The following is a 27,317-nucleotide window of genomic DNA, read 5'->3' on the forward strand; positions in this document are numbered from 1 at the left end:
TGTAAATCATATTGTATTTTGTATATCATATTATATTTTGTAAATCATATTGTATTAGGGTGTATATCCTTGTATTGTTGTATATTGTTGTATATTTCAGGCCTGTTATATCTTAACTAATTGGAGGGTGGCAGGGTGAAGTAGATTAGGGAGGTGGTCCCCTGTGCTCACGTTAGGGTTAGGTTAGGGTTAGGTTAGGGTTAGGTTCGGTTAGGGCTAGGTTAGGGTTAGGTTAGGGTTAGGTTAGGGCTAGGTTAGGGTTAGGTTAGGGCTAGGTTAGGGCTAGGTTAGGGTTAGGTTAGGGTTAGGGTGGTGGGGTGATGAGGGAGGTGGTCCCCTGTGTTCACGTTAGGGTTAGGTTAGGGTTAGGTCAGGGTTAGGGTGGTGGGGTGATAATAATAATAATAATAATAATAATAATAATAATAATGACTTGGATTTATATAGCGCTCTTCACTGACCCAGAACGCTTAATGATGAGGGAGGTGGTCCCCTGTGTTCACGTTGGTTGCAGAGCTGGTTGATTGTGTGCATTGTTTGATGTGCAGTGCCTCTTGTAGAGGGTGTTAGCGTGCCGTGGTTAGGGGTGTGCTCTAAAGCTAGGCTATTAGGCTTAGCCCCGGGTGTAGTGATTTCGTTAACTTAATGGAAGCCAAGTATTGTGTTTTTATTGTGTTTTTATGTTTTCCATCGAGGACCACTTTGGAAATAAGTGTTTTAAAGGGGAACTATTTAGCATTGTTTTCTAGCAATGTGGGTTTGTATCAATGGGGTCTATGTCTCTAATTCTCATTTTGGCGCATTCTTCCAATTCACAGGTCACTAGATTCTCCCTCACTGAACTGAGTCATTCTGAAACTACGCGTACCTCTGACGTCCAAGAATTCTCATCTGCATAATAATGCCTGCCCCCTCTACACACACTAAACCATTATTTATTGCAGTACGCAAGCAAATGTGTGGCATTGAAGTTTAACAGTGAGTTAGCATTGGGTTAGCATTTAAAAACGTTATGAGCAAAACGGGCAAGATATGTTGTGCTGTTCCTGACTGTCAAGCAGCGAATATGTCCTTGCATTCATTTCCTGATGATGTCGTGATCCGTCATCAATGGGCCAAGTTTGTGAGCTATGACGATCGCGACTTGTGGAGACTATTAGAAGAGGACAAAACAATCACACTTATGGATGATAACATGCGTTTTCACCAGACTACATTGGACTCAGCACTTCTGGTAAATCATAAAAATACTATAGTCAAACCGGCCGAGGAGGTAACATTATTTGTCGCCGAGTTGAGAGCTCCCCAGACTACAGCTGGACGATCGCCTACAACGGCGAACTATTGGATATTATTATGAAGAGGAAGAGGACAAACGGTGATGATCCATCCATAACATAAGGTGATAATGATATCGTGCTCCACAAGCAATGGGCCAAGTTCGTTTTTGGATTTTTGCAAAGACAAAGGACTTTATAATGCTGCCGTGATTTCCTGGCTGTTGCTAAAGAAGGGAGCTAGCCTGTACCAAGTCTTCGGGACCGAAAGAAAGCATCGAAACAGTAAGTACATACAGTACGTTGTAGTTAGTTAATTAGCAGTAGGACCTCGTTCATTCATCCGTTTGTGTATTGCGGTATTCTTCTGTGTGTGTGTGCGTGCATTTCATATGGGAGTTGAAGCTGAGCCATTGGCCATTGATTCACTGTCGGTTATATTTATTATGGACAGAAGTTGTCAAATCATTACTCAGCAACTGTCAACTGTCTGCACATGTGTCAATATACGTTACGCACTTACGTGTATTAACACTTTGGCTGCCATGGGTTAAATTCATTATCAACCGTAGGTTGCCGGCTCTATTTGTCTATGGAGAAATTCCCCTTCTTTGCAGGGCTATAACTTTTTAAATTCTATTGCTACATTGCCATTATTAGGGCCCATTCAAAGTCCTATATGTATTGTTCATTGTGTAGCAACGTTAAACTTTTTCATTCACATATTCATAGTAAAGTATGGTCTAATGTATACCGTAATTCCTCTAATAGTAACCGGGTCTCAAATACAAGCCGGGTCTCTATTAATGGCCGGGTGCGCTCTTGAGCTAAGCAATTATAAGCCGGCCTCCTAATACAAGCCGGGTTACTAATATACTGAGCTGCATACTGAGCTAGTTACTTGATTTCACTTTGAAAACGTTGAAATGACCAGTGACCACCTGTAATTGCACTGTTTACTATTTCATACAGTACTTGGTTTCAATAAATGAACCCAGTACATTTTACTGGGTTCAAACTGACACAAAATGTTGATTTATTCATTATGATCCGTTTGAAAATTTGAAATATAGGCCTCCCTCTTATACAGGCCTCCTCCTAATACAAGCCTGGTACCCGCTACAGTTGAAACAAATACAAGCCGGGGTTACTATTAGAGGAATTACGGTAAGTATGTTTTCATCTCTTTCTGCAGCTTTCTCCAGAACGTGATCTATAGCCCCAAATACATTATATTGATGATGCAATACAGTTTTATGGCAATCAGCGCGATATAAAAAATTCCAACTAGACGTACTTCTAGAAGTTACTACACGTCATCTGATGTTGACCGGATGGGCTAGGGGGCGTTTATAATTCCGTGGGCAGCGTTATACCAATCATCTAATGTGGGTCAAATGTTGATAATAGCAGTTAGTATCGAAGACGGTAACGTTACACGCTAAAACTCACCCCAGTCTCCGCGCACCGTTGGGCGATCATCGTAGAGTAGAAATTTTATCATTATGGGATGGCGATTTACCCGGTCCATCTCCAGCTTGTATAATGGTATATACGTCCAAATCATGTTGTTTATCGAGTTATTGGCAATCGATCGCTGTGTAGTGTGACGAGCCAGAGTCCCGGGACATGTACCGAGTGCCCGGAAGTAATACGGCCGTCCAGCAAAACCTCTACTGCGCTTCCTGTTAAGCGATTGCGCCGATCGGCCACCAGATGGCGCTCCTGAACCGCCAGAGAGCTCAGTGGGTCCTCCTGGTGGATCTCAGGCCAGCGGAGGGGAAATATGAATCCGGTCCCAGATTTTTGAAATATTGATATCAAAGACGCTTTAAAGCGTCTTCGGCAACTTGAGCATGGCCGGGAATGACGTGTTTAAGCGTTTTTAGGCAGTCAAAGTGTTAACGTTACTATTTTACTGTAGCGTTTTGCGATTTTCCTCTTTCTTACAGTAGGAAGGGGGAAGAAGTGGGTGTTCCTATGACTTGTATTCAGCTTACAACTAACTAATTGTTGCTAGCTTAGCTAACGTTATCTTAGCTCTGTGCTTCGTTGTATATATGTAGACCTACTTGTGTGTATTGCAAATTAATGATTATGTCCCTTGTGTGTGTTTGGGGGGGGGTTATCTTAGCTCTGTTTATTGCGCCAAGAAAATCTAACGTTAGTACAAGCACCGTGTGTGTGTGTGTGTGTCTGTGCGTGTGTGTGTGTGTGTGTGTGTCTGTGTCTGTGTCTGTGTCTGTGTGTGTGTGTGTGTGTGTGTATGTGTGTGTGTGTGTGTGTGTGTGTGTGTGTGTTAGACGGAGTGAGATAGCAATCTTATTCTTCCTGTCATTTGTTTTCTCTATACCCAAAATCGCATGGCATGGGTACCTGCTTCAGTGTCATCCCTTTGGTGGATTGTATTGTATTTGAAAACGTATGCTTGAGCCATATTTGTTTGTGTATTAGGTTCACTTTGACGTTAGTAGAGTAGTATGGGCGGAGCTACAGGTGGGGGTCTGTCACTCAAATCACATTGCGAATATGGGCGGAGCACAGCCACAAACAGCTTGAAATCTTGAAGTGGAAAAATGCTGCTTTAGAGTACTTGATTAGAAATACAAAACAATGCATTTTTGGGGAAAAAAACGTACAGATGTGTTCCATAGACTCACAGGAATTGTGTAAAATTGCCCTTTAGGTAATGCTTTTAGGTGCAATCCTCTGGAATACAGGGTCATGATGCTTGATTGCTACACATGATACTTATAATTCTCCTAATATAGGATCAAATAAAAAATCAACAAAATGTAAACAAACAGCGCAGTTCCCTTTATTCAACTGGACTGAATATGAGAGTATACTCAATTCCTCACCTTGTGGAGGATCTTCCAGACCTTCTGGTAGAAGCCGGGTGGCACCCTGTTGAGCGCTCCGTCCAGCCTGCGCCTCCGCAGCCACTGGCCCTGACGACCGTCCTTCGACTGCAGGAACTCCGTGGTTCCCCGGAACAACTCGATGGACGGCAGTCTGTATCGCTACAAAGACACACACTTCACTGATCTGCTGAACGGTCACATAGTGATGAGGTGGTGAGCTGTAAGAAGCAACATCTTGTATAGTCCCAACTCACCCCCGACTCAATGTTGTCAATGTCCAGTGAATGAACAGACAGGGACTGGAAGACACAAAGACACAGCCGTCAAATGTCAATACCTCCATTACAGTAACAATCTCTAACATTTTCATATAAATAAATGCAGATGTTGCCACTATTTATCATCAATGAATATAACACAATAGTGATTCTACCTCTAGACCCAGTTCATGAATATAACACAATAGTGATTCTACCTCTATACCCAGTTCATGAATATAACACAATAGTGATTCTAGACCCAGTTCATGAATATAACACAATAGTGATTCTACCTCTATACCCAGTTCATGAATATAACACAATAGTGATTCTACCTCTATACCCAGTTCATGAATATAACACAATAGTGATTCTACCTCTATACCCAGTTCATGAATATAACACAATAGTGATTCTAGACCCAGTTCATGAATATAACACAATATAGATTCTACCTCTATACCCAGTACATGAATATAACACAATAGTGATTCTACCTCTATACCCAGTTCATGAATATTATTTGTATTCTTGGTTGACATGCCCATGAAGATCCCCCGGCACACAGGAAGTGATGCATTTTACATTTGTTTGTTTCAAATTAATAGAAGACTAACTCAGTAGTTAACATACATTTTCAAGATGGGAAAAAAAATCCAAACGCAACAGCAATGATTGCTTATCATCAATAGAAGTTGCCAAAACAAGCAAATATGAGGGTTTTGTGGATTACCACTCTATGGCAGAGCTGGGCAACCATGCCTTTACCAGTCAATCGCTGGATGATTTGGACCCTAACCCAGAGTCCTTCACTGGATCCCTAATTCTACATGCTTAGCACTGCATCATGAATAGGCCTGGGATTAGTATGCAGGTATCAGCCAGGTGGGTAACCTCTTACAACTGATCACACAGCAACACCAGCATAATAAAAATGGGTAGGCTAAAAGAGGAGACAGCGAGATACAGAAGACCTGCCATCACTTTTAGAGAATGGACACGTTAGATCCCCCCAATCAGTCACTTTTTGATTTAAGCGAGACCGAAATCATCCGGAGACACAGGTTGCCAGCTCAAGCAATTCTTGATCTACTCGGTGAAATCAAGGGTGATATTGAGCCAGCCACCCAGAGATCCCATGCAATCTTATTTATTATAAAAATATATTGGTTGATTGATTTTGTTTTTATTTGTGTTATGCATTGCTCTTGCTGCTTGTTTTATTATGTCTTCATTATGTACAGCACTTTGAACAGCAATCCTTGTATGAAAGGTGCTATATAAACAAAGTTTATTATTATTATTGAGTGCACTCACGTTCCAATTGTACCACCAAGCAAAAACTAACATGTTTTTAGAAATAGGAAGCAAACAGCGGAGCCAGGCGGCATGGGGTGAAGACGTGTTTTGGCACGGCAGGGGTTGAGCTAAGTGAAGCTAGCTTATTGGCCATTGGCAAAATCATAGCGACATCTATGGCATCAATGGGAAACCAACTCGGCAAACACTTCAACGCCTATCGTCATTCAGTGGCGGAGGAGATAGGAACGGCTACTGAACCGGTGATGGATGAGGTGAGGACGCTTCACACGGGAGCCTTGGCTAACGTTGGAGAGGTCGCCTCGCTCACGGGGGAGGCCACGGGACGGAGCGAGGGGCTGCGACGGGCACCTGGAGAGGGCCCTGACCGACAGGCAGCTGGAGAGGGCCCTGACCGACAGGCAGCTGGAGAGGGCCCTGACCGACAGGCACCTGGAGAGGGCCCTGACCGACAGGCAGCTGGAGAGGGCCCTGACCGACAGGCACCTGGAGAGGGCCCTGACCGACAGGCAGCTGGAGAGGGCCCTGACCGACAGGCACCTGGAGAGGGCCCTGACCGACAGGCACCTGGAGAGGGCCCTGACCGACAGGCAGCTGGAGAGGGCCCTGACCGACAGGCACCTGGAGAGGGCCCTGACCGACAGGCACCTGGAGAGGGCCCTGACCGACAGGCAGCTGGAGAGGGCCCTGACCGACAGGCACCTGGAGAGGGCCCTGACCGACAGGCACCTGGAGAGGGTCCTGACCGACAGGCACCTGGAGCTGACCAGAATGCAGGCTAACCTAGCGAGGCCCGGTAAGGACCAAAGACCAAGAACGGAGGAGGTTTTGATCACTTGTTGAGGCCGAAGAATATTTGAACCTCGAGGATGACCTGTAGGATGACCTGGAGTGAACCTGAAGGATGACCTGGAGTGAACCTGAAGGATGACCTGGAGTGAATGCTAACGGCGTGGTATGGAACAGGCTATGGCCGGACGGAGTGAAGCTAGGCTAACAAGCTTTGAACTTTTGTGAGGAGAGCGTTTATGGGGGTGAACACTAGGAAAGCTGCAGGCCCAGATGGGATAACATGACGAATACTTAAGTCCTGTGCTAACTAACTAGCCCCAGTGTTCACCACTATATTCAACATATCCCTGGCCGAGTCCATGGTCCCTGCCTGCTTCAAGGTGTCTATAACTAACTATAATCCCTGTACCAAAAACCTCCTCCCCAGCAGGCCTAAATGACTACAGACCGGTGGCACTCACCTCTGTGGTCATGAAATGCTTTGAGAGGCTGGTCAAGGATTACATCTGTGACTCCCTCCCTAGTACCATGGACCCACTGCAGTTTGCATACAGGACAAACAGGTCCACTGACAACGTGGTCTCTCAGGTACTGCACAACACCCTTTCTCACCTAGACATTCAGAAGGGGGGCTATGTGAGATTGCTGCTGATTGATTATAGTTCGGCTTTCAATACCATCGTCCCCACCAGACGATGGGCCAGAACCCCACCCTGATGATGATCGATCTGGGTCTGAACCCCACCCTGAGCGCCTGGATACTGGACTTTCTGACCGACAGGCCCCAGGCGGTCAGGGTGGGTGGACATACCTCCAACTCAATCACCCTGAGCATCGGGGTCCCCCCAGGGCTGTGTTCTGAGCCCCCTGCTGTATTCGCTGTACACACATGACTGTGTGGCCGGGTTCAGCTCCAACTCCATAGTGAAGTTTGCGGACGACAGGTGGTGGTGGGGCTGATCTCTAGCAATGACGAGAAGGCCTACCGGGAGGAGGTTGATGTCCTGGCACGCTGGTGTCGGGATAACAGCCTACTCCTGAACATTGGTAAGACCAAGGAGCTGATCGTGGATTTTTAGGAGAATACAGCAGGGGACACACACGCCAGTGTGGATAAATGGGGCTGTCATGGACAGGGTGAGCAGTTTTAAGTACCTGGGAGTCCGCATCACAGAGGACCTGACATGGACAACACACATAGACATTGTCGTGAAAAAGGCAAAGCAGCGCCTCTATCACCTGAGACAGTTAAGGAAGTACAGAGTATCGGGGAAGATACTCCCCTCCTTCTACTCCAGGGCTGTGGAGAGCATCCTGACTGGGAACATCACTGCCTGGTTTGGAAACTGCACTGCCCAGGACAGAAAGGCCCTATAGAGAGTGGTGCGCTCAGCAGAGCGTACTACGGGTATTGCACTACCACCCCTGCAGGACTTATACAATAGGAGGTGCAAATCCAGAGCCTGCATAATAGCCTCACCACCCCAATAATAGCCTGTTCAAGCTGCTGTGGTCAGGCAAGCGCCTCCGCATACAGAGAGGCTCAAGCGTGCATGGCCACCTTCATTTCACTATATGTCTTGTGTATGTATGTGATGAATAAACCTCTTGAATCTTGAATCTTGAAATGATCTTGTGTTTTTAACATTGATGTAACATTGGGCTGGCCCGCATGTCGGGATCAACATATTCTTGAATAAGCCAGGGAACTTGGCATTTATAGGACAGCACGCCTCAAAAAGATTTAAATAAACCAAACAAACATCACAGGTCCATATGTCCGTGGTGAAACTTACGTGCTGTGATTGCTGGCTGCTTTGTCACTATGAATTGAAAATGGGGGACCCTGATGTAAACAATGAATGAATGAATGAAAACTTTATTTAACAGATTGCAGAATGGGTACAATACAGTACGGCTCAATAGACACAATTTTATAAGGGGACGCAGACCAGAGAAAGACGTTTGTCTTTTTTACATCAGGGTCCCCCATTTTCAATTCATAGTGACATTTATGACATACAAGACATACATGACATCATGACATTTATGGCATAGGGACATACACAACATACATGACATTTATGGCATAGGGACATACATGACATACAGGTATTTAGTACTGTTACATTTGTGACATATACGATATTCAAATATACAGTACTGTTACCCATAGATCCTGACAGAGTATATACATATGAGGGGGAGGGGACTGTACATTAGGAGGGGGTGGGTGGGTGGGAGAGAAATAGACATACGGCGGGGAGAGAATATATACATGCGGTGGGGAGGAGACTGTCTATATTAGACAAACGTCTAGACAAACAAGACAAGACAAACGTCTTTCTCTGGTCTGCATCCCCTTAACAATTGTGTGTATTGAGCCGTACTGTATTGTACCCATTCTGCAATCTGTTAAATAAAGTTTTCATTCATTCATTCATTCATACATTCATTCATTCATTCATTCATTCATTCACGTGTCTGGTGCGCCCAGCCATCACAGCGCTCCTACTGTAAAATGCGGAAGCAGCCATTTTAGCGAAGGCTAGCTCAGCCTCAGTTTTACTCGTTTATAAAAATGATTTAAAATGTTTATTAGCAACGCCGAGCTTTCAAACCCTGCCGCTTGTGTGTGTGAAACCCTAATGGAATGCTGGGTACCTTTGAAATTTATATCTGATATATTTTGGACCTGCTAATATATAGTTAGCATCCAAGCTAGCCTGATAACGTTAGTAGTTAGCATCCAAGCTAGCCTGATAACGTTACTTAAAAACTGCTTAGGCTGCTTACCTGGCCAATAATGTGGTCCTCCTCCTGGACAGATATATTTGTTAAATCATAATATCCACAGTGGTGTGCTGTGCTGGCTGCTGGTCCTCAGTAAAGGTCGAAAAATAAGTTGCTAATAAAGTGCTATTCATTGCATATGCCAAAGTGGACCACGAGGCAAAAAGTTCCCAGCTTCATCTTGTGAGATACCGCGAGGCCAAGACGTTTGGTCACGTGATGGCCAGACGCGAAGCGTCCTTGCACACATAGGCTACGGGGTAAAATCACGCTACCTAGTTCTAACCAAGCTGGGAGCGTGATTTTTTTTCCGTAGCCTATGTTTGTGATGAATAAACCCAAAAAAAACGGCCTAGCGTCCTGACCTCCTTCCCAGCTTTACCTCGTGAGCCTCCAGGCTGGCAGAAGACTGCAGACTGAGTCAGTGAGTATGGGCCACAGACAGTGACAGTGTTATTATTGTTATTATTATAACACAGAGATGAAAATGAATGATTTTTATTTTTTTTTATTTTTAATTAACATTTAAAAAGAAATTCACTGTTCATATTTTTGTGGAAGCTTGGCTTCCCTTGGCTTCCATCAAATCTACATATAAAAACGTATCATTGGATACAGTCTGGCGAGGGGACATCCCAGAATTAGACTCTGAATTTGACTGGGATGATATTTGGACTAATGTTATCCCTCGCAACCCTAATCACCAGAAAATACATTTAAATTATATTCATAGGACGTATCTCACACCTAGGAAGCTGTTTGCTATGGGACTGGTGGCCGACTCTCTGTGCACTTTGTGCTCTCTGAGGGCCACTGGCACTTATATGCACATGGTCTGGGATTGCCCACCAGTAGCTAGTAGTGGGGGAGGAAATGTCTTTTGTGGTGTCTGTAGTAAAATAATTTTATTTTTAAATGTTTTGGGTTTGTGCACAACAGCAACATCTTTAGGAACAGCAGTTATATAGTCGTACTGGCGAATCGCGTCTCGCACTTTCGCCTATCGAGATATACCTCATCTCCAGTACCTACTGTACTTCATTAACGAAAAAAATGCACCCATGCACCTGACCAGGCCCCGCCCCAGTGTCCTCCTATAAGGCACCAGGCGTGGTCACACTCGCCCTTCCTCTTTTTTCGTTTCCATCATGGCGGCTGCTTTGCACCCTGTGTAACTAGCGTTATGAAGTGTAAAGAGAAATTGAACAATGCCGGAGATTTGCCAGCCCCTGGAATCTTCGGCATGTTCCAACGGCGCCGTATTGGTTCTGCAGCCCTGCAGCTGGATGCGTTTTGATGCATCCCCGCGTCGGGCCTGTCCTGTGTTTCCTCGTCTTTTACAGCAGCTTGAGGGACAACGTGCGATTTGTAGCTATCGAGCTACCTCGCACTCAGGTAGGATCTGTGCCATCAGGCATTAACGCTGGTGTTGGTAATACTGCTTGTTGTCCTGTGAGACAACCGGGTTGTGTATTGGCGCAAGGGGCAGGATATCTGGGTAAACGCTGTTGTTTTCCCCGTTACCCTGGAGCGCGCGGCTAACACTATGCTATGCTGGGCTACTGTTTCTGTTTGTCTCCCCACTGAGGGATGTCTGTCTACAGTCTTCCCTCCTCTTAACCATTCATGCTGACGGTCAATCGGTGTCTACTGTGGGAGTATTGCGGGGGGGCTTTGTTTACCTTCTCATGGGTGAATGGGCTGAGGTCTAGGGCTGGTGTGCTGTTTGTGAATATTATGAATGATATGCGGGACTGGTTCTCTGGTCCGCATCCCCTTAACGTTGTGTGTATGGGCTAGCCCATTCTACAGTAGATTGGTGGTGTTTTTAGTTCATTTATTCATTAACCCCTTCATGGTGCACACCACAGTGGAGGTTACTGGTTGCAACCACCACTGGTGCTCCGTGTTTAGCATCAGTCCTTTGCCTCTGGCATGTTGAAACAGTGCCCCGCCCGGCCGACGCCATGAGGTGGGTCGGCCCGGCGAGTGGCTGGTGGGCTGTTAAGCCTGTACCGCCACGGTATGGAATTGGCAGCGATTAGTAACTTTGTTTGACTTGCTCTTTTTTCTGTCAAAAATGGTGTCTGGTGGCAGGGCCATGAGGGCCAGCCGACGTCGGAAACTCGCGCGAGGTTGTTGACGTTATTAGCTTTAACCTAGCCGCAAGCTATAACCGCAGGGAGGTTCCCTCCTCAGGGCTCCCCTCTCCGCAGAGGATCTTGGTCTTCCGCTGGAGCGCGGGCGGTATTTGTCCTAGGCCCCACACCGCCTCATGCCGCCCTCGACAGGCGGCCATGTTTCCCCCGCCAGAGGTATCCTGGGCGTTGAGTCAACAGGTGTCCACAAGGCCGACAGCCTTGGCGGCCGAGGGATCGGCCATGTTGGATGAGCACGGCTTGAGAAACCGACGCCGTCCTGCCGCGAGCAGCCCGCTCTTCGATCACTCCCTCCCCCAACACCAGCGGAAAAGGGGCTCTGATTTGTTTCCTTTGGCTGCGGGCCGGGAGCCTTCGTTGAAGCGAATGCAGCCCCACGTTTCGCTTCTCATGGGGACAGGGGCTGACACCCAGTTGATGGCTGAGCCTGGGCCTGTCCGTGAGAATGTTGTGCTGTCAAGCGGCTCCCACACCATAAGCTGTGTTTGGTTGAGCCTGGTGTTACGTCTGTCAACTACAAGTGTTGTCAGCAGGGGGGCTCGAGACCTTTTTGAGGCACACAGTGCGGGCTTCCCCGACCTCTCTTCGCCAGGCCGGGTATCATGTTGGTGCCTCCCACTCCTGAAAGATTGGCAGTGGTCTCGCAGGCACACGTGATTTGGGTGGTAGTAATATCACTGCAGGGCTACGGTGTGTAGGAACCCATGGGGGCCTCACACCTTGCATGTCCAGCTGCAGAACAACTCCTCAGCATGTTCTGGAGGGGTGTTCAGTGGGGGAGCTTTTGTCACCTAGACTGATGTCAGCTTCCCCCGTATCAAACCGGCCCTTTCTGTCGGGGTCCCCCCTTGGGTGCGATTGCCTCGTGGGTAGTGTCAGGGTCCGATGTCCCGACTCCACGGAACGCTCTGCTCGCACGGGTCCAGGGTTGGCTACGCACTGCGGGTGGGACCGGGCCGCCTGTCTACAGTTCCTAGCGGACCTGCGCCAAATGGCGGCGGGTGCGTTGGGAGTATCATCACATATGGCTACAGCAGTACCATATGTCGAGGTGGATGGAGAGAACGCTGAGGCGGGGACTTGTATTTACACAACCCCACCCGTTTTCGGGTTTGTTACAGACCCTATTGTCAGGGTCACCAGCAGTGACAGCTCTGGTCAACGAGATCCAATCTCTGTGGACGAAGCAAGCCATCGTCGTGGCGTTTTCCTCCCGGTATTCTCTGGTGCCCGAGAAATCGGGAGGGGGGGGTGTCAGACCCATGCTGGACCTGTCCCATGGGAAGGTTCAGCGTTTTTTGGATCGTCTCCTACATGTTGAACACTGTCAGGTGGGGGCCTGGTTCTCCTCCATAGACCTGTAGGATGCGTATTCGCAGTGGCGAATCCTTATGGAAGCCAACGGAAGCCATGCCTCCCTATAAATTCATATCAAATATGAAATATGAAAAAGAAAAAAAAAATAATATATATAATTTTTTTTTAATATAGTTTACATTCTTTTTCATCTGTGCATCTGTGTTATATATATATATATTTTTTAAATGTCTCCCTCTTCTCCTTCTCACTCCCTCTAACACACTGTCAGACTCACTGTGCTCACTGCAGCTAGTATAGGAGAGAGGCAGTGGGTAGGTCTCTTTCTCCAGGCTTCCAGCATTATAGAGTCCAAATCCGATCCTAGCCAATCAGATTCGAGCTGACTGCCACACCCTAAAAGTTTAAAACGGAGCTGGGAGGAAAACACTCAGCATATTTCCCCCCCTGGAGGCGGGGCACTCAGAAGTTCACGTTTCCACCTGACTACCTAACGTGACATCCCATTAGTAGTATAAAACTGTCTGGCGTCACTCAGTCTAGTAGTCTACTACAAACATGTCTGAACATCATCCCCTCGCGGAATTGATTGAAAATGTTATTAACAGAGCGGGCACGTTCGAATCCTCTATTAGTGTATCTAACATTTAGCACTTTAATAGCAACTTATTTTCGCCGGCGGGACATTTACTGAGGACCAGCAGAGCACACCACTGTGGATATTATGATTTAACAAATCTATCTGGCAAGAGGAGGACCACATTATTGACCAGGTAAGCACTGAGCAGCCTGACTGACTAACTAACGTTATCAGGCAAGCTTGTATACCCTTTCATGACTGCAATGCAAGCCAGGGGCTGGATTACGCAGTCACTTATTCCTCCGTAGTAGCCAGGTTAATGTGCACCATCAAGCACTGCTTAAAAGCTAGCGGTGGGTCCAAAATATATCGGATATAAATGTCAAAGGTACCCAGCGTTCCATTAGGGTTTCACACACAGATGCGGCGGGGTTTGAAAGCTTGGCGTTGCTAATAAACATTTTAAATCATTTTTATAAACGAGTAAAACTGAGGCTGAAATGGCTGCTTCCGCATTTTACAGTAGGAGCGCTCTGATGGCTGGGCGCGCCGCGCAACAGACACATGAATGAATGAATGAATGAATGAATGAATGAATGAATGAATGAATGAAAACTTTATTTAACAGATTGCAGAATGGGTACAATACAGTACGGCTCAATACACACAATTGTTAAGGGGATGCAGACCAGAGAAATACGTTTGTCTTGTCACGTTTGTCTAATAGACAGTCATATTCTCTCCCGGCCGTATGTATATTTCTCTCCCACCCACCCACCCCCTCCTAATGTACAGTCCCCTCCCCATCATATGTATAATACTCTGTCAGGATCTATGGGTAACAGTACTGTATATTTGATGTCATGATGTCTTGTATGTCATAAATGTCACTATGAATTGAAAATGGGGGACCCTGATGTAAACAAGACAAACGTCTTTCTCTGGTCTGCATCCCCTTATACAATTGTGTGTATTGAGCCGTACTGTATTGTACCCATTCTGCAATCTGTTAAGAAAGTTTGACTGGCCGCCGAGCCATACTGTAGTGTACATGGTGACTGCTTGACTTAAAAAAAAAATAATAATAATAATAATAAAAATATTTAATAATTTTTTTTTAATAATTTTTTTTGGCTTCCCCTGTTATTTTACCCACGCGATGCCACTGCGTATTCCCATCCCTGATCTTCCATCCTAGGGCTTACCTAAGCTTCCTTTGCAGGGTTTAGCGTGTGAGTACCAGAGGCTGCTGTTCGGCTTTTCTCTGGCTCCCCGCATCTTCACCAAGTGCGTGGAGGCCGCACTGGGGCCTCTGCGTCATCAGGGGTTACGAAGTGTATTCTGCCCTGACGACGTTCTGGTCCTTGGCGGTCAAGGTGGATCGTCAGGTCTCATACCAGGCAGGTGGTGGAGTTCCCCACCAGCCTGGGGTTTGCTGTAGACTGGAAGTAGAGTACTCCTCTTCCCAGTCAACTGGTGGAGTATTATGGGCATCCCTCTCAGAGCATGCTGTCGACACGCTCGGGAGGTTCCGTCTTAGGATGGTTAAGGCGCTGTCCGTGATACGCCTGCTCGGTATGATGGCATCTGCTCATTCCGTGGTCCCTCTTGGCCTCCTCTTCACGCCATGAGGAGGATACGGAGGTGGGTTTTTCCAGTATGGAAATAGACCCGGTGAGAGGCAAGGTTCACTGTACTGGGGCCCTCACCAGGCAGGTCCCCATGGGCAGTAGGCTGTCACACGTCATGGTTTTCACCGACGCCTCCCTCACTGGGGACGCGTCGGGCCAACGCAGTAGGGGTCAGCTGGCAAGGCCATGCTGCCCGGTCTGCGCTACGTTCAATGTGTTGGTATTGAAGGCGGTCCTTCTGGTCCTCAAACGGTGTTTGATCAGGACGGACGATACGAAGTCAGTGACGTATATCGACAGACAGGGAGGAGTACGCTCCCCCGTCTGCACCGGGCGGCGGGCGGCTGGCTATGGGCGTTCTCCATCTGCGCAGCCTGAGGGCTCTCCACATCTCCGGCAGGGTGACTGTGGGTACAGGTGTGATGTCGCGGGGCGGTCCTCACCCTGACGAGTGGGGATTACGTCCGGACATAGTCGGGCAGGTCTGGTTGTTGGGGTCTGGTTGTCAGGTTGTTGGGGCGGGTACGTTGAGGAGCACAGGACCTTGATCCTGATTGCGCCGGACCGGGGTGCAGCTGTGTGGTTCCCGGTCCTATTCCAGCTCTCGGTAGCCCCGTCGTGGCCTGTTCCTTGGTCATCGCGGGCCCTCTTTCAAGCGCACAGGTCTCTGTGTCAGTTCCCTGTGCTGGGCCAGCTGCTGATGGTTTGGCTGGTGAGAGGGTGAGTCTGGAGAGGATGGATCCTTCTGTGGTTGGTACCATCCGGAACGCGCATGCTCCCTCCACTATCGCGGTTACCCGGGTAGGTAGCGTATTTTCGAAGAGTGGTGTAAGGTGGGGGGCTGGGAGTGTCCTGCCCCCTGGACGCTGTCCTTACCTTCCTTCAGTCTATCCTTGATAGACTGTCGGCTTCGACGGTGAGGGTATATGCTGCGGCTATATCCTCTTGTCATGAGGGGTTTGAGGGCGTTGCATTGTTCAGCCACCCTCTTGTGAAGCGTTTCCTGCTTGGCGCTCGGCGCCTTAAGCCGGTGAAACGTTCTCTGTCTCCGAGTTGGGATCTTCAATTGGTCCTCGGTCGGTTGTCCGAGGCCCCGTTTGAGCCTCTTGAGCAAGCGCCTTTGGAACAGCTGTTCCTGCTGGCCACCACCTCCGCTAAGCGCGTGGGTGAGCTCTGTGCTCTCTCGGTGCGGCCTGAGTGCCTGTCTATTCGAGTCAATAGCGGTGCTACTCTGAGGCCTAATCCAGTCTTCGTGCCAGAAAATATCCGGAGCTCTTTTCGCTCCAAGGATATTGTGGTTCAGGCATTTCATCCCCCTCCTCAAGCTGGTGAGTTAGAGGCGAGCCCCTGCTTCCCGCCTTTCGGTGGGTTAGCAGGGATGTGTGGGTGTGGACCACGAGGTGTTGTGTCACACGTGGTCCCGCCTGTGCTGTGCGTTTGGAGGGTTCTAGTTCCCTCTTTTTCGCACTGGAGTTGACTGCCGCACCCTCTTCACTAGGAAGGGGGGGTGACGGGACACCCCTCCCCCCTGGTGTAGGGCTTGCGGGTCCTCAGGGGGTGCATTTGTCGGTCCTCGGGTCTGCTCTGTCCCCATATCTCGATAGGCGAAAGAGCGAGACGCGATTCGCCAGTACGACTATATAATGATAGGTTATGTATATAACCTAGTTATATGAGTACTGGCTGAGCGTCTCGCTCTTAGCGCACCCTGAGGTCCCTGGGGGGGTTTTCTGATGGAAACTTTTCCCGAGAAAGGGCGAGTGTGACCACGCCTGGTGCCTTATAGGAGGACACTGGGGCGGGGCCTGGTCAGGTGCATGGGTGCATTTGTTTCGTTAATGAAGTACAGTAGGTACTGGAGATGAGGTATATCTCGATAGGCGAAAGAGCGAGACGCTCAGCCAGTACTCATATAACTAGGTTATATACATAACATATCGTCTATAGGAATTATGCAAGACATGGATGACGGTGTACAATCGGCCTCACATCAGAACGCATCGAGCACACATTTGGCATCTAAAAAAGCCGGTTTAGACGCCTGGATCGTAGTGGTGGGGCAATTCTATATAGTCCCCCCCAAAGCACATCACTCCTTTGGGTGCTGGGTTAGGTAATAATCACAATAAAGAGAATAGAACCCGCTCATATGCTCCAGAATAAACATTTAATTTTGAGTCAATGAAAAGTTTATTCTGGAGTATATGATAATGCGGGTTCTATTCTCTTATCTAACTCTTAACATTAAATACAACATTCTCACTGGCACAGTGCCTACCTTCGGTCTAAAGATTCAGCACCATGGACAGGTCTACTCAAAATTATTTATTTGGGGATGACATGACAAATGTCGTAAATTGATTGAATCAAAATGCACGGTACAATACTACTGAATGGATTTAAGATCAACTAGCTGTCTCCCAAATGGACCCAAGCCACAAGCTGTTAAACAGTGTCAAACTCCCCCTCAAATAGCTTCTACTTGCAAGGCCGCTGGCGTCAGCTAGATCCAGACCACTGGGGATCCGGGGACCATCTCCTCTCACACAACCGATTTCACTGACTATTAGGTCATAAAACTGACCGTCTCAAGGATAAGGAGGTGAGCAGGAAAGAATTTTGTTTACTGTAGCTAAAAAGATCAATAGGCCACTTTAAGAGACCCTTTTTCCCCCCATGCTAAAAACAGTCTGTAGGAAACAGATAAGTGAATCATTATCTTTGAGAAACAGAAACTCCATTAGCTTTAAAACAGAATCCACAGGATGCTTAGCCAAGCAGTTGAGGCTTGGGTAAATAATCTCTGGATGGGGGCCTGCGTTCAGGGACACATGGGTTGACTCATGGCGATAAGGAAGTAAAGGCTCAAATTGTGACAACACAGTAAAAACTCAGTAGAAAATTCTGGTGGGTGAGACAAGGTAAAAACGGGGATTATAATACTATTGGAACAAAATAGGACTACATTAAGTCATGTAGAGTAATAATACAGGCAGAATAATTAGGAATAATCTGACCAATAGTACCAATAAACTAAAAGACTAAACTATTTTAGTCTAGAACCAAAATAGTAAAGAAATGGATAATTCAGAGTTAAAAGTAATCTGTCAAGCAGAATCACCGGACTATAGGTTTATAAAATATAAGGAATTGAAAACAGTGATAAAAGATAGTTAAAAGAACCATTATACGCTATATACAGCGTTTCGCAAGACCCAGTGACGTATCACTCAGAAGGGAGACCGTGAATGGAGAAGCCCGGTCCCTGGGGTGACGTCACTGGACGATGCAGAGGCGGGGGAAATTCTGTGTCCTTTAAAAACTGCAGGGTGAATGATGGAGGGGAGACCGACACGCAGAGAGACCCAGAGACACACAGACGGAGACGGAGAGACTGAAAGATCCACCACTGAACAGTTCGAGAAAACGAGGAAGCTCTCCGGACAAACTGACTTTAGAAATAGAAATAATTGATGCTGTAAACTGATGATTGAGCTGCTGGTTTCATTAAACAACAGACCTTCTGTTATTGCACTGCTGCGCTGACTCTGTCTCCAACTTTGATTTCGACCAATCAAATGAATGAACTTTTCAAACGTGTGATACAAGCCAGAGTAAGCTATCCACTATACACTTGAGAACGATCATATAGCTACATAGAATCGATAGAAATACACGTTACAAACAAATACAATGATGAAAGATAACAAAGGATCAATGTGTCATGACAGTACAAATTAAGCAAGCTCTATACATTACAAAATAAACAAAATACAAATGGTGAAAAATACTGTTATGCCTCATTTCAGGTTTATTTTTTCCCCTTCCTGATATCTGCCAGCGCTGCCAGGTGCAAACTGCTCCGCGAGCAAACTGCACTCGAGAAAATCAGGAGCAAATTGCACACCTATGGGCGTGTTTGCTCTAGTATATCATCCGCTCAGTATCTTTAGTGAATCAGTTGCAAAGACGGAGCAGATACCGCGCGATGTTAAGGGTGCTATTAGTGCCGCGCAATCGATTCTTTGTGAGTTCGCCCCTGAGAGAACAAACGAATACACTGGTTGGAACTGGTTTCTACAGACTCCAGAGGTACTGTAGATCTGACCCATGTTTATTTTTTTTCGACTTTTTCTCCTCTTTTTCTATTTTCCCAATTCCACTGTGCCAATTCTTCCCTCCCCTGTCTTGAACGTTGCCCCGCATATGCCCCCCACTGGCCGGTTGTAGGGAGGATAGAAGCCTTGCATCACGTGTCCCCTCCGATACACGAGGAGGCAGCCTGTCACATCTTTTCACCTGCCAGTCAGGAAGTCTTGGACTTCCTGACTGGCAGACCCCAGGTGGTGAGAGCAGGCAACTGCACCTCCTCATCCATCACCCTCAACATAGGGCCCCCCCAGGGCTGTGTTCTGAGTCCCCTCCTCTACTTCCTGTACACACACGACTGTGTGGCTCAGCGGAGTAGCAATACAATCATCAAATTTGCTGACGACACAGTGGTGGTGGGCCTGATCTCTGCCAACGACGAGAGGGCCTACCTGGAAGAGGTCAAGGTCCTGGCGGGATGGTGCCAGGAAAACAGCCTCTCCCTGAACGTCAGCAAAACAAAGGAGATGATTGTGGACTTCAGGAGGTCGGGGGTCAAGGACTACAGCCCCCTCAGCATCGACGGGGCACCGGTTGAGAGAGTCAACAGCTTTAAGTACCTCGGAGCCTACATATCCGAGGACTTGACATGGACCACACACATTGACAGTGTTGTGAAGAAGGCACGACAACGCCTCTACTTCCTCAGGCGCCTAAGGAAGTTCCAAGTCAGCCAGAAGATCCTTAAGAACTTCTACTCATGTACAATAGAGAACATCTTGACCGGCAACATCACCTCCTGGTTTGGGAATAGCACTGCACAAGACCGAAGCAGACTACAAAGAGTGACACGTTCAGCCGAACGCACAATTGGAGGGGGGCTCCCCACCCTCCAGAACATTTACTACAAGCGTTGCAAGGGCAAGGCTAAGAGAATCATTAAAGACTCCAGTCACCCGAACAACTGCCTCTTTGAACTGCTGCGGTCAGGCAAGCGATACCGGAGTCTCAAGGCGAGCACAGAAAGACTCAGAAGAAGCTTCTATCCCCAGGCCATCAGGCTGCTAAACGAACAATGAATGAACACTACACAACAACAACCACCAAACGCACATAGCACACACATCCACACGCACACACTCACTTTAAACAAACACACTGTAGCACCCACTCCACACACTTTATAGCACACACCCACTTTAAACAAACACACTGTAGCACCCACTCCCCACACTTTATATTTATGGATGAAGGATTGCACTACAACTCGTACACCTTACTGTAAATTGTACCTAAAATTGTACCTCATCCCATTTCTGCTTTGCACTAGATAGTACTGTACATTAGTACACTGCATAGTATTGTGTATTGTATATTATATGGTAACTCAGAACATTGTACATATGTCTATACCGAACACTGTGACCTCATTTTTCTTCTTCTAAATTCATGCTATATTATGTTATTATGTTATTTGATACTATCTTGTCTAGCACAGTCTCTGGAGCGTAACAGTAAGAAGCATTTTGTATGAAAGTATTCTGTACTTCTGTATGACAACTATTAAAGAACTTGAACTTGAGTGGACTCTCATTGGCGAGGTGTAACGTGTGGGAGGCTCACACTACCCCCGCCATTTCCTGTCTCTGCTGTGCAGGCGTCCCCCGACCGACCTGTAGGAGTCGCTGTTCACAACGACCAGATTACCACCATCGACTTCCACCCGCTAACTCTGCCAATTGAGTTAGTATGACGGCCGGCCCAAGCCGGAGGCAAATGCCGACAGCCGGATTCGAGACCGGAGTCTCTTGCGTTGGTGACGAGCGCAATGTCCGCTGCGCCACCCAGCCACCAGATCTGACCCATGTTTCTATGGCCTATTAGTGGATAGCCCATGAGAATCATGAACCATGGCCTACTTTGGTTGGGTTAGAACTACAGATGCATTTAGCTATGTATTTTTATTTGAGTTATTATGATTAATCACAAACAAATAGAAAATGTATCAATCAAATAAAAAGTATTTCCTTTACCAGTTGTATGTTACTCCTGTGTCTGCAGCCGGCAGCCTTCGAGTTCTCAGCCTCCTGGTTGGCGGTGGGGTTATCCTCCTGGTTGGGGGTGGGGTTATCCTCCTGGTCAGCAGAGGTGGCTCCATTGTTCCGCACTGAACAATACAAACAATAAACATGAAGGCATCAAACAAACAAACAAACAAACAAACATGCACTTCATTTCTAGAGGCCAGTGAACAGAAACAGTATAATGTATAATGTATGTGTGGTATCCTTGACTGGCATTTCATAACAAAAATGTGTGTATAATTAGAAAACCAAAATGCAAAAGTCTGGTGTGCCATAAGGAGTGATACTAGCGTGACAGGAAACAGGTAAAACCGTTTGAGCCCCTATGAAACCCCTGCTGTGTTGAACTGTATTCAGGAGACAGTCAACAAACCCCCATTAACTACTCAGTACACTAGAACAAAGGAACTGAAAAGTCACACCCAACTGGTAACAGATTTCAGCAGCAAAACAGCTGAACAGATTACAGGCAGAGAACAGTTGGTCTGATTACAGATCTGCCCTGCCTTTGAAAATGGCTCAAGGTTCATGAAAATGGTCACAAACAAGATCATATTAATTAAACTGACTTATTAGATAAAAGGTATTTGAATGTCATTTAGAATGTCAAACTGGTTATGAAGGTAATAGTGTCATTTCACTCCTGGTGTAAACCATATATAGAAAATAAGTCTCAATTACAAAGGTTTAGTCTGGTAAATCCACGTATCATGTTTAAAATATAGACAACTCCACTTTGGGATAATGCTGACTTCTTACATTAAAGGTACAAATTTAGAAAAGGTTCTAGTGTTAAAAACTGTTAAACTCATCAAAAGCCACAGACCCCCTGGACTGAGAAGACCAAAGCCCAAAGGAGGGGGCTGATTAACGAGTTGTATGAGAGGGAGTTGTAAATTGAATTGAATTGATTGAATTTGTTTATGATAGGTGTAATATATGTTGAATGAAAGTATGAGTTGAGTGGAACCAGGTTGAATGGTTTTTCTTTGTGGATGTTTGAACTAAGTAAATCTGTGGATGGTTGATTGATTGATTGATTGATTGAAAACTTTATTAACAGATTGCAGAATGGGTACAATACAGTACAGCTCAATACACACAATTGTTAAGGGGATGCAGACCAGAGAAAGACTTTCGTCTTGTTTACATCAGGGTCCCCCATTTTCAATTCATCAGGACATATATGACATACATGACATACAGATAGACAGTACTGCTACATCTATACATTTATGACATACCAGATTTGCAAATACAGTACTGTTTGTGATACAAGTGTGAGTGGGTTTGTCTGTGTGTCTTTTCATTTCAAAGCGGATTGAGGCTGTGACCAGCCACAGACCAGACCTGAGGAATAAGACAGGGGGCGGACCGCCCCCAGAAGACAAACCTGATTGGAACCCAAGAAACAGAAGAACGCCTGTTTTTAGAATCAAGAACCAATTGGAACAGAACGCCAAATATATAGAAATAACTGATTGGCTATGGATCAAGTCAACTTGTGACATCATTTTGAGTATATAAAGATGAGAACTCATTGTATAATTAGGCCAGACAGATACCCAAACCACAGGGGTTCTGCGCCTCCCTGCTCCACCAGAGAATGCTGTTAGCTGTTTCATGTGAGTAAAATCAAGGACCCATTTTTGGTTAGAGTAACATGTACAGATTCCTATCTGTTGACCAGGTTTACTCATGTGAAATGCTCAGTCTATTCTCTCTTCATTTGATAAACATGGCTATTGTTATATGTACAGAACTTGTTTGATGTGTAATTCTCAACAATCCCTTTTGTACAAGCATGTTTTAATATGAAATCCTTGTATGTAAACAATCTTTTAATTCACTCTGAGCCCAGATGCAAATAAACCCTTTGAGTTGAACTAGAGCTCTGTTGTATTCTCTACTGGCTATTTTGGGAGTCAGATGAGAGGAACCACATTCTATCATTCTCCTTCTTCCATCCGGTTAGCAACCTCAATGCACTGTAATTAATCTTAGAAATGTATAGAATATACGACAGAAATGGTGCCGTGTTAGACCCGTTCTGCATTATTCCCATATTGAGAGCAAGCAGTAGAAAGGACCGGGGTTGATAAGATGTTCAGTAAGGTGTTACAGTGCAGAGTTTTGCTGTCTGGAAGGGGAGAACGAGGTTGAGAATTTGGTCGTGTAGCCACCAGGAGGGCCCAGGGTGAATGTGGTTTTTGCATGCAAAGGGGGGTGGAGCGGTGAAACAGGGATAAGTTCTGTTACGTTTAAGACCGCGCTCCCAAGATGATAAGTTACAGGGGGTAACTGTTTGAGAGCACAGATGTTTAAAGTTAAGCTCAGAACCGCGATCCTGGACAGAAGCACAGAAGTTTAAATTCAGTACCGTGCTGCTAAATAGGGGCACAGATGTTTTAGCTCAGGACCGTGTTTCTCTATAGACACACAGATGTTTAAGCTCAGGACCGTGTTTCTAGATAGGAGAGTAGATATTAAAAGTGACCAGGACCGCGCTTTCAAGAAGATGTTGGACGCGCTGATGAAAGAGAGGAGGGAAAGGCACTTGATTAATACAACCCAATATTGTGTGGAAATGCTACAGTGTGGATTAGGGAATAGTGTGGGATTATAGTACTGTTTGATAATTGCGGCCGTTGAACGTGTCGTGAATCAATACGGGCTATAAAGAGTACATTTTGATGTAAGTGGTTTCGATGTCAAGCCTGCGTCTGGATCAGGGATGATATCGAAAACATATTGATGAGTTAAGGCTGCCCGAACTTCTGGACAAGAAGACGGGTGGGCTCGGATATACTGGTATTTGTTTTAAATAAAGGGAGCTTGATCGGCCATGTCCCGCTAATTCTCTCTCTCGCCTACGCTCGGGCAGGCTGAGAGATGAGGGGGAGATGGTGCGGACGAGTGTGTTTATTACATACCTTTTATTGAACAATGGTCAGTAGAGTCGAGACGAAATAGGATGGTGACGAGGGGATTGCGATATTGGTTTTAATCAAGTAGCCGCCGGGCTACGGATGACGTAGTGAAAGTCATAATCGTTGTGGAGTTGGATAAGCATGTTTAAAATATTGAGACCGACACCTGAAGTAGCCTGTGTGATACAATATAGCTTTTGACTCTAGTTTGCGATTTTGTTCAAACTAGGGGTAAGGGATGGGCATTTTTTGGTTGCCTAAGAGCAGTAGGGAACCTACAAAAAATGATAACCAAGTAGCATCCTGCGGAAAGGGCTGTTTATCTGAGACGATTAGACCGTCGTTGCGTGAGCTCGTAGATGTGTGTAGAGTTATGGCCGGCCGGCTTAGGAGTATGCACTATACATTGGTTGTTTGTGTGTAAATTCAGTGGAATAAGTGTGCACTTATGAATGGGAGTTTGTGTGTAAACATGTTAGCTGTGGGTAAATGGGTTTAGTACTTATGAATGAATGCGTGTATGTATGATTTTACAAAAGTACTGTTATATAGTTCTCGTGATTAACGGCGTGGTCGCACGGAGAAACCTTGTGGGATGCGTGTGTAATTTTTATCCAACCGGTTAGCGTTGAACTGGATGAATGCGCGGATCTCGAACACGTGTAGGAACATCACATAATGCGCGGATCCCAGGAAATGTGTTGGACCATCACATCAGGAGCGGTAATGTTGGCTAGCTACTTAGCTGGTATGTGCGTTTATGGGGTAACGCCGTGATAAGGGCTTGTGCAATGTTATGGTTGGAAGCGGCGTGGTGGCGTTAGATAGACGATACTGGTGTGTAGAGCGATTGTTTGATGATAACGTTGATTGAGAGTTGTTTGCGAAAGTAGGACGCTGCTGTTGTGATATTGTGTATGGCTCTGTGCGAGAGCACCGGGGTGCACCCTTGGGTAAAGAGGAAGCTGGCTGTTAGGGCTAAGCTAAGCTAAGCTACCGGAGCTAATAAGCTATCTGTGCTAACGATGCTGATGTACAGTAAACGGATGATTCTTTTCATATTGTATGAATGTACATTATTTTATTTTGTACTGCGTGTGACGTAGGATTGCGTTGTACTGGACACAGTTGACTGTGTTCTGTGTAAACTGTGTAGCATTATGCAACTCGTGACCACTAGCGGGGGGCTAGCAAAGAACAACTTCCGGAATTGACAGGACGCGCCGTAACAGCCATTTTAGTTGTAGTTTTTATCGTCTTGTTCCGTTGCATAATGGCGGAAGAAGAGAAGTGTATATGCAATTCTGGTTAACGACAATGGTGAGTGTTTATATTTTTGCTTTACGTTATAACGGTGTTCTGGAAGTGGTTCTGTTTGTGGTTGTTGTTACTACGAGTGTGTGTAACGAGTGTGTACATGTGTGATGTTGTAGATTATGGGAGATAGTCATTGGGGAGGAAATTAAGGGGAGACACTGCAGATGAATAGGGTAAACAAATTAACTAATAGATATCACAATGAAACTTCCCCAGTTGATTACTTATATTAAGACAAGACTTTTTTGTATTACAAGTTTTCTGAAATTGTATGTTTAAATATGCAAATGAGGCATGATCTACTTAAATATGCACTAATTTGCATATAATTCCAGGACAGAAATCTGAACATTGGATAAAGCCATTTTCAAAATTATAGTTTCATTTTGTTGACATATTAGAGCCAAAGGTTATTACAGAGGGGATTTTGGATATCTCTTTTTATCACTCCATAAATCAGAAAATACTCCATTCAGTCACTTTTTATGCTAAAATTCCATATTTCGCCATGTTTTTAGGAATAAAATGTGATATAAATCAGGGTATGAATGCGATATCAACAAACCCTTCTGTAAATACCTTCAGAACATAGATATGAATAGAACTGGAAGGTTTGGTGTATGTGAGTGCTACTGAAGTGGAGATTTCTGGCTCAGAGTATGAGGAAAAACTCTTAAAACTCATTTTTGGGAAAACGCCTTCAAAGTTCTGTATTGTAAAATGCCATACTTTTTTTTTTAAACAGATATTTACAAACACAATACCTAATCAAACCATTAGTAATAGACAACCTAAACACATGCCTGATAACTGAATAATAATAATGATGTTATTGAACTGAACAGAACTACACACAGGCTACAAACAGTGTAGTACAGTGTAGTACCCCCCTAATAGGCAAACAATATTTGAATAGATATCACTATGAAACTTTCCCAATTTGTTATGTACATATAAACTAAGAAAAAATATATTGCAAGTTTTCTGAAATGTATGTTTATATATGCAAATGAGGCACTTCCCCATTAAATATGTGCATATTTATGGGTGCAATAAGGCAAAATGATGTAAAATAAACAACTAAATGTGTGTTATTGACGTTTTATTGTCACTAGTTTCATAGAAGACATGTTTAGGAAGCAAAATATAACAAAATCTCAAAATCAACAAAAAAAGTATATTTGACTATTCACCTGCAGTGTCTCGCCTTAATGCAAACATTGCAGTGAGTATATCAGTAGAGAATGATTACATTGCTTATGGCCAGTTAAACACACAATTTAGCTGCTATGGGTAAATGTATCATTAATAATGGAAACAATATATATACATTAGGTCTGTCAAGTAAGCAATGTGTTGTTTTACTCAAGTAAGTCCTTACCAAGGGGGGTAGGTTTGAGAGTAGCTAAAGTGCTCTACACTAGAATTACATGTTGCTTGCATTATATGACTTAATACAACTGCAGTAGAATCAAATATAACATGTGTACAGAGTTATCATTCCCGGGCAGACCTGGTTTACAACAATTGAGGTTTGGCACATTTGAAACCACTTCTAGGGAATTTGTGTTGAAAATAATGTTTTATTTCTTAAACGAGTGGCCTTTGATGAACTGTTTGTGTTTGTAAATTAATTACTTGAATAATGTTGTGTTAAATTGTCATTTTAAAATCTGTTTAGGTTGTGCAATTGTTTTGAAAGATGTTTTAGTATAGATAAGTGATGTTGTGTTTATGCTTGTTTAGATTGTTAAATCTTTAATACACTGGTGATTTACATAGGATCATGTTTACAATTAATGCTTGATGCAGGCCTCTTAATAGAAAATGATAATTTACAGAAAAGAGGCTTGCTGAGCTGGAGTACAATTTTATTGCTGTGATGACAATCTTTTTGATGAATA

The 27,317-nt window shown here is 45.3% G+C and overlaps 1 protein-coding gene across 1 annotated transcript in view; it reads right to left on the reverse strand.

Moving 5' to 3' along the window:
• The window catches only part of LOC311231846 (phosphorylase b kinase regulatory subunit alpha, skeletal muscle isoform-like), a gene marked incomplete at both ends in the record, with an annotated part of 218,579 nt that overhangs the window by 30,717 nt on the left and 160,545 nt on the right, over positions 1-27,317 (reverse strand). Inside the window, 4 exons of the mRNA XM_084318467.1 lie at positions 4,139-4,300; positions 4,396-4,440; positions 6,009-6,556; positions 21,130-21,249. Coding sequence (XP_084174593.1) covers positions 4,139-4,300; positions 4,396-4,440; positions 6,009-6,556; positions 21,130-21,249 — 875 coding nt within the window. The remainder of the gene's footprint in view (positions 1-4,138; positions 4,301-4,395; positions 4,441-6,008; positions 6,557-21,129; positions 21,250-27,317) is intronic.

This window comes from Notolepis coatsorum (assembly GCF_963971535.1).
Source record: "Notolepis coatsorum genome assembly, chromosome: 7".
NCBI lineage: Eukaryota > Metazoa > Chordata > Actinopteri > Aulopiformes > Paralepididae > Notolepis > Notolepis coatsorum.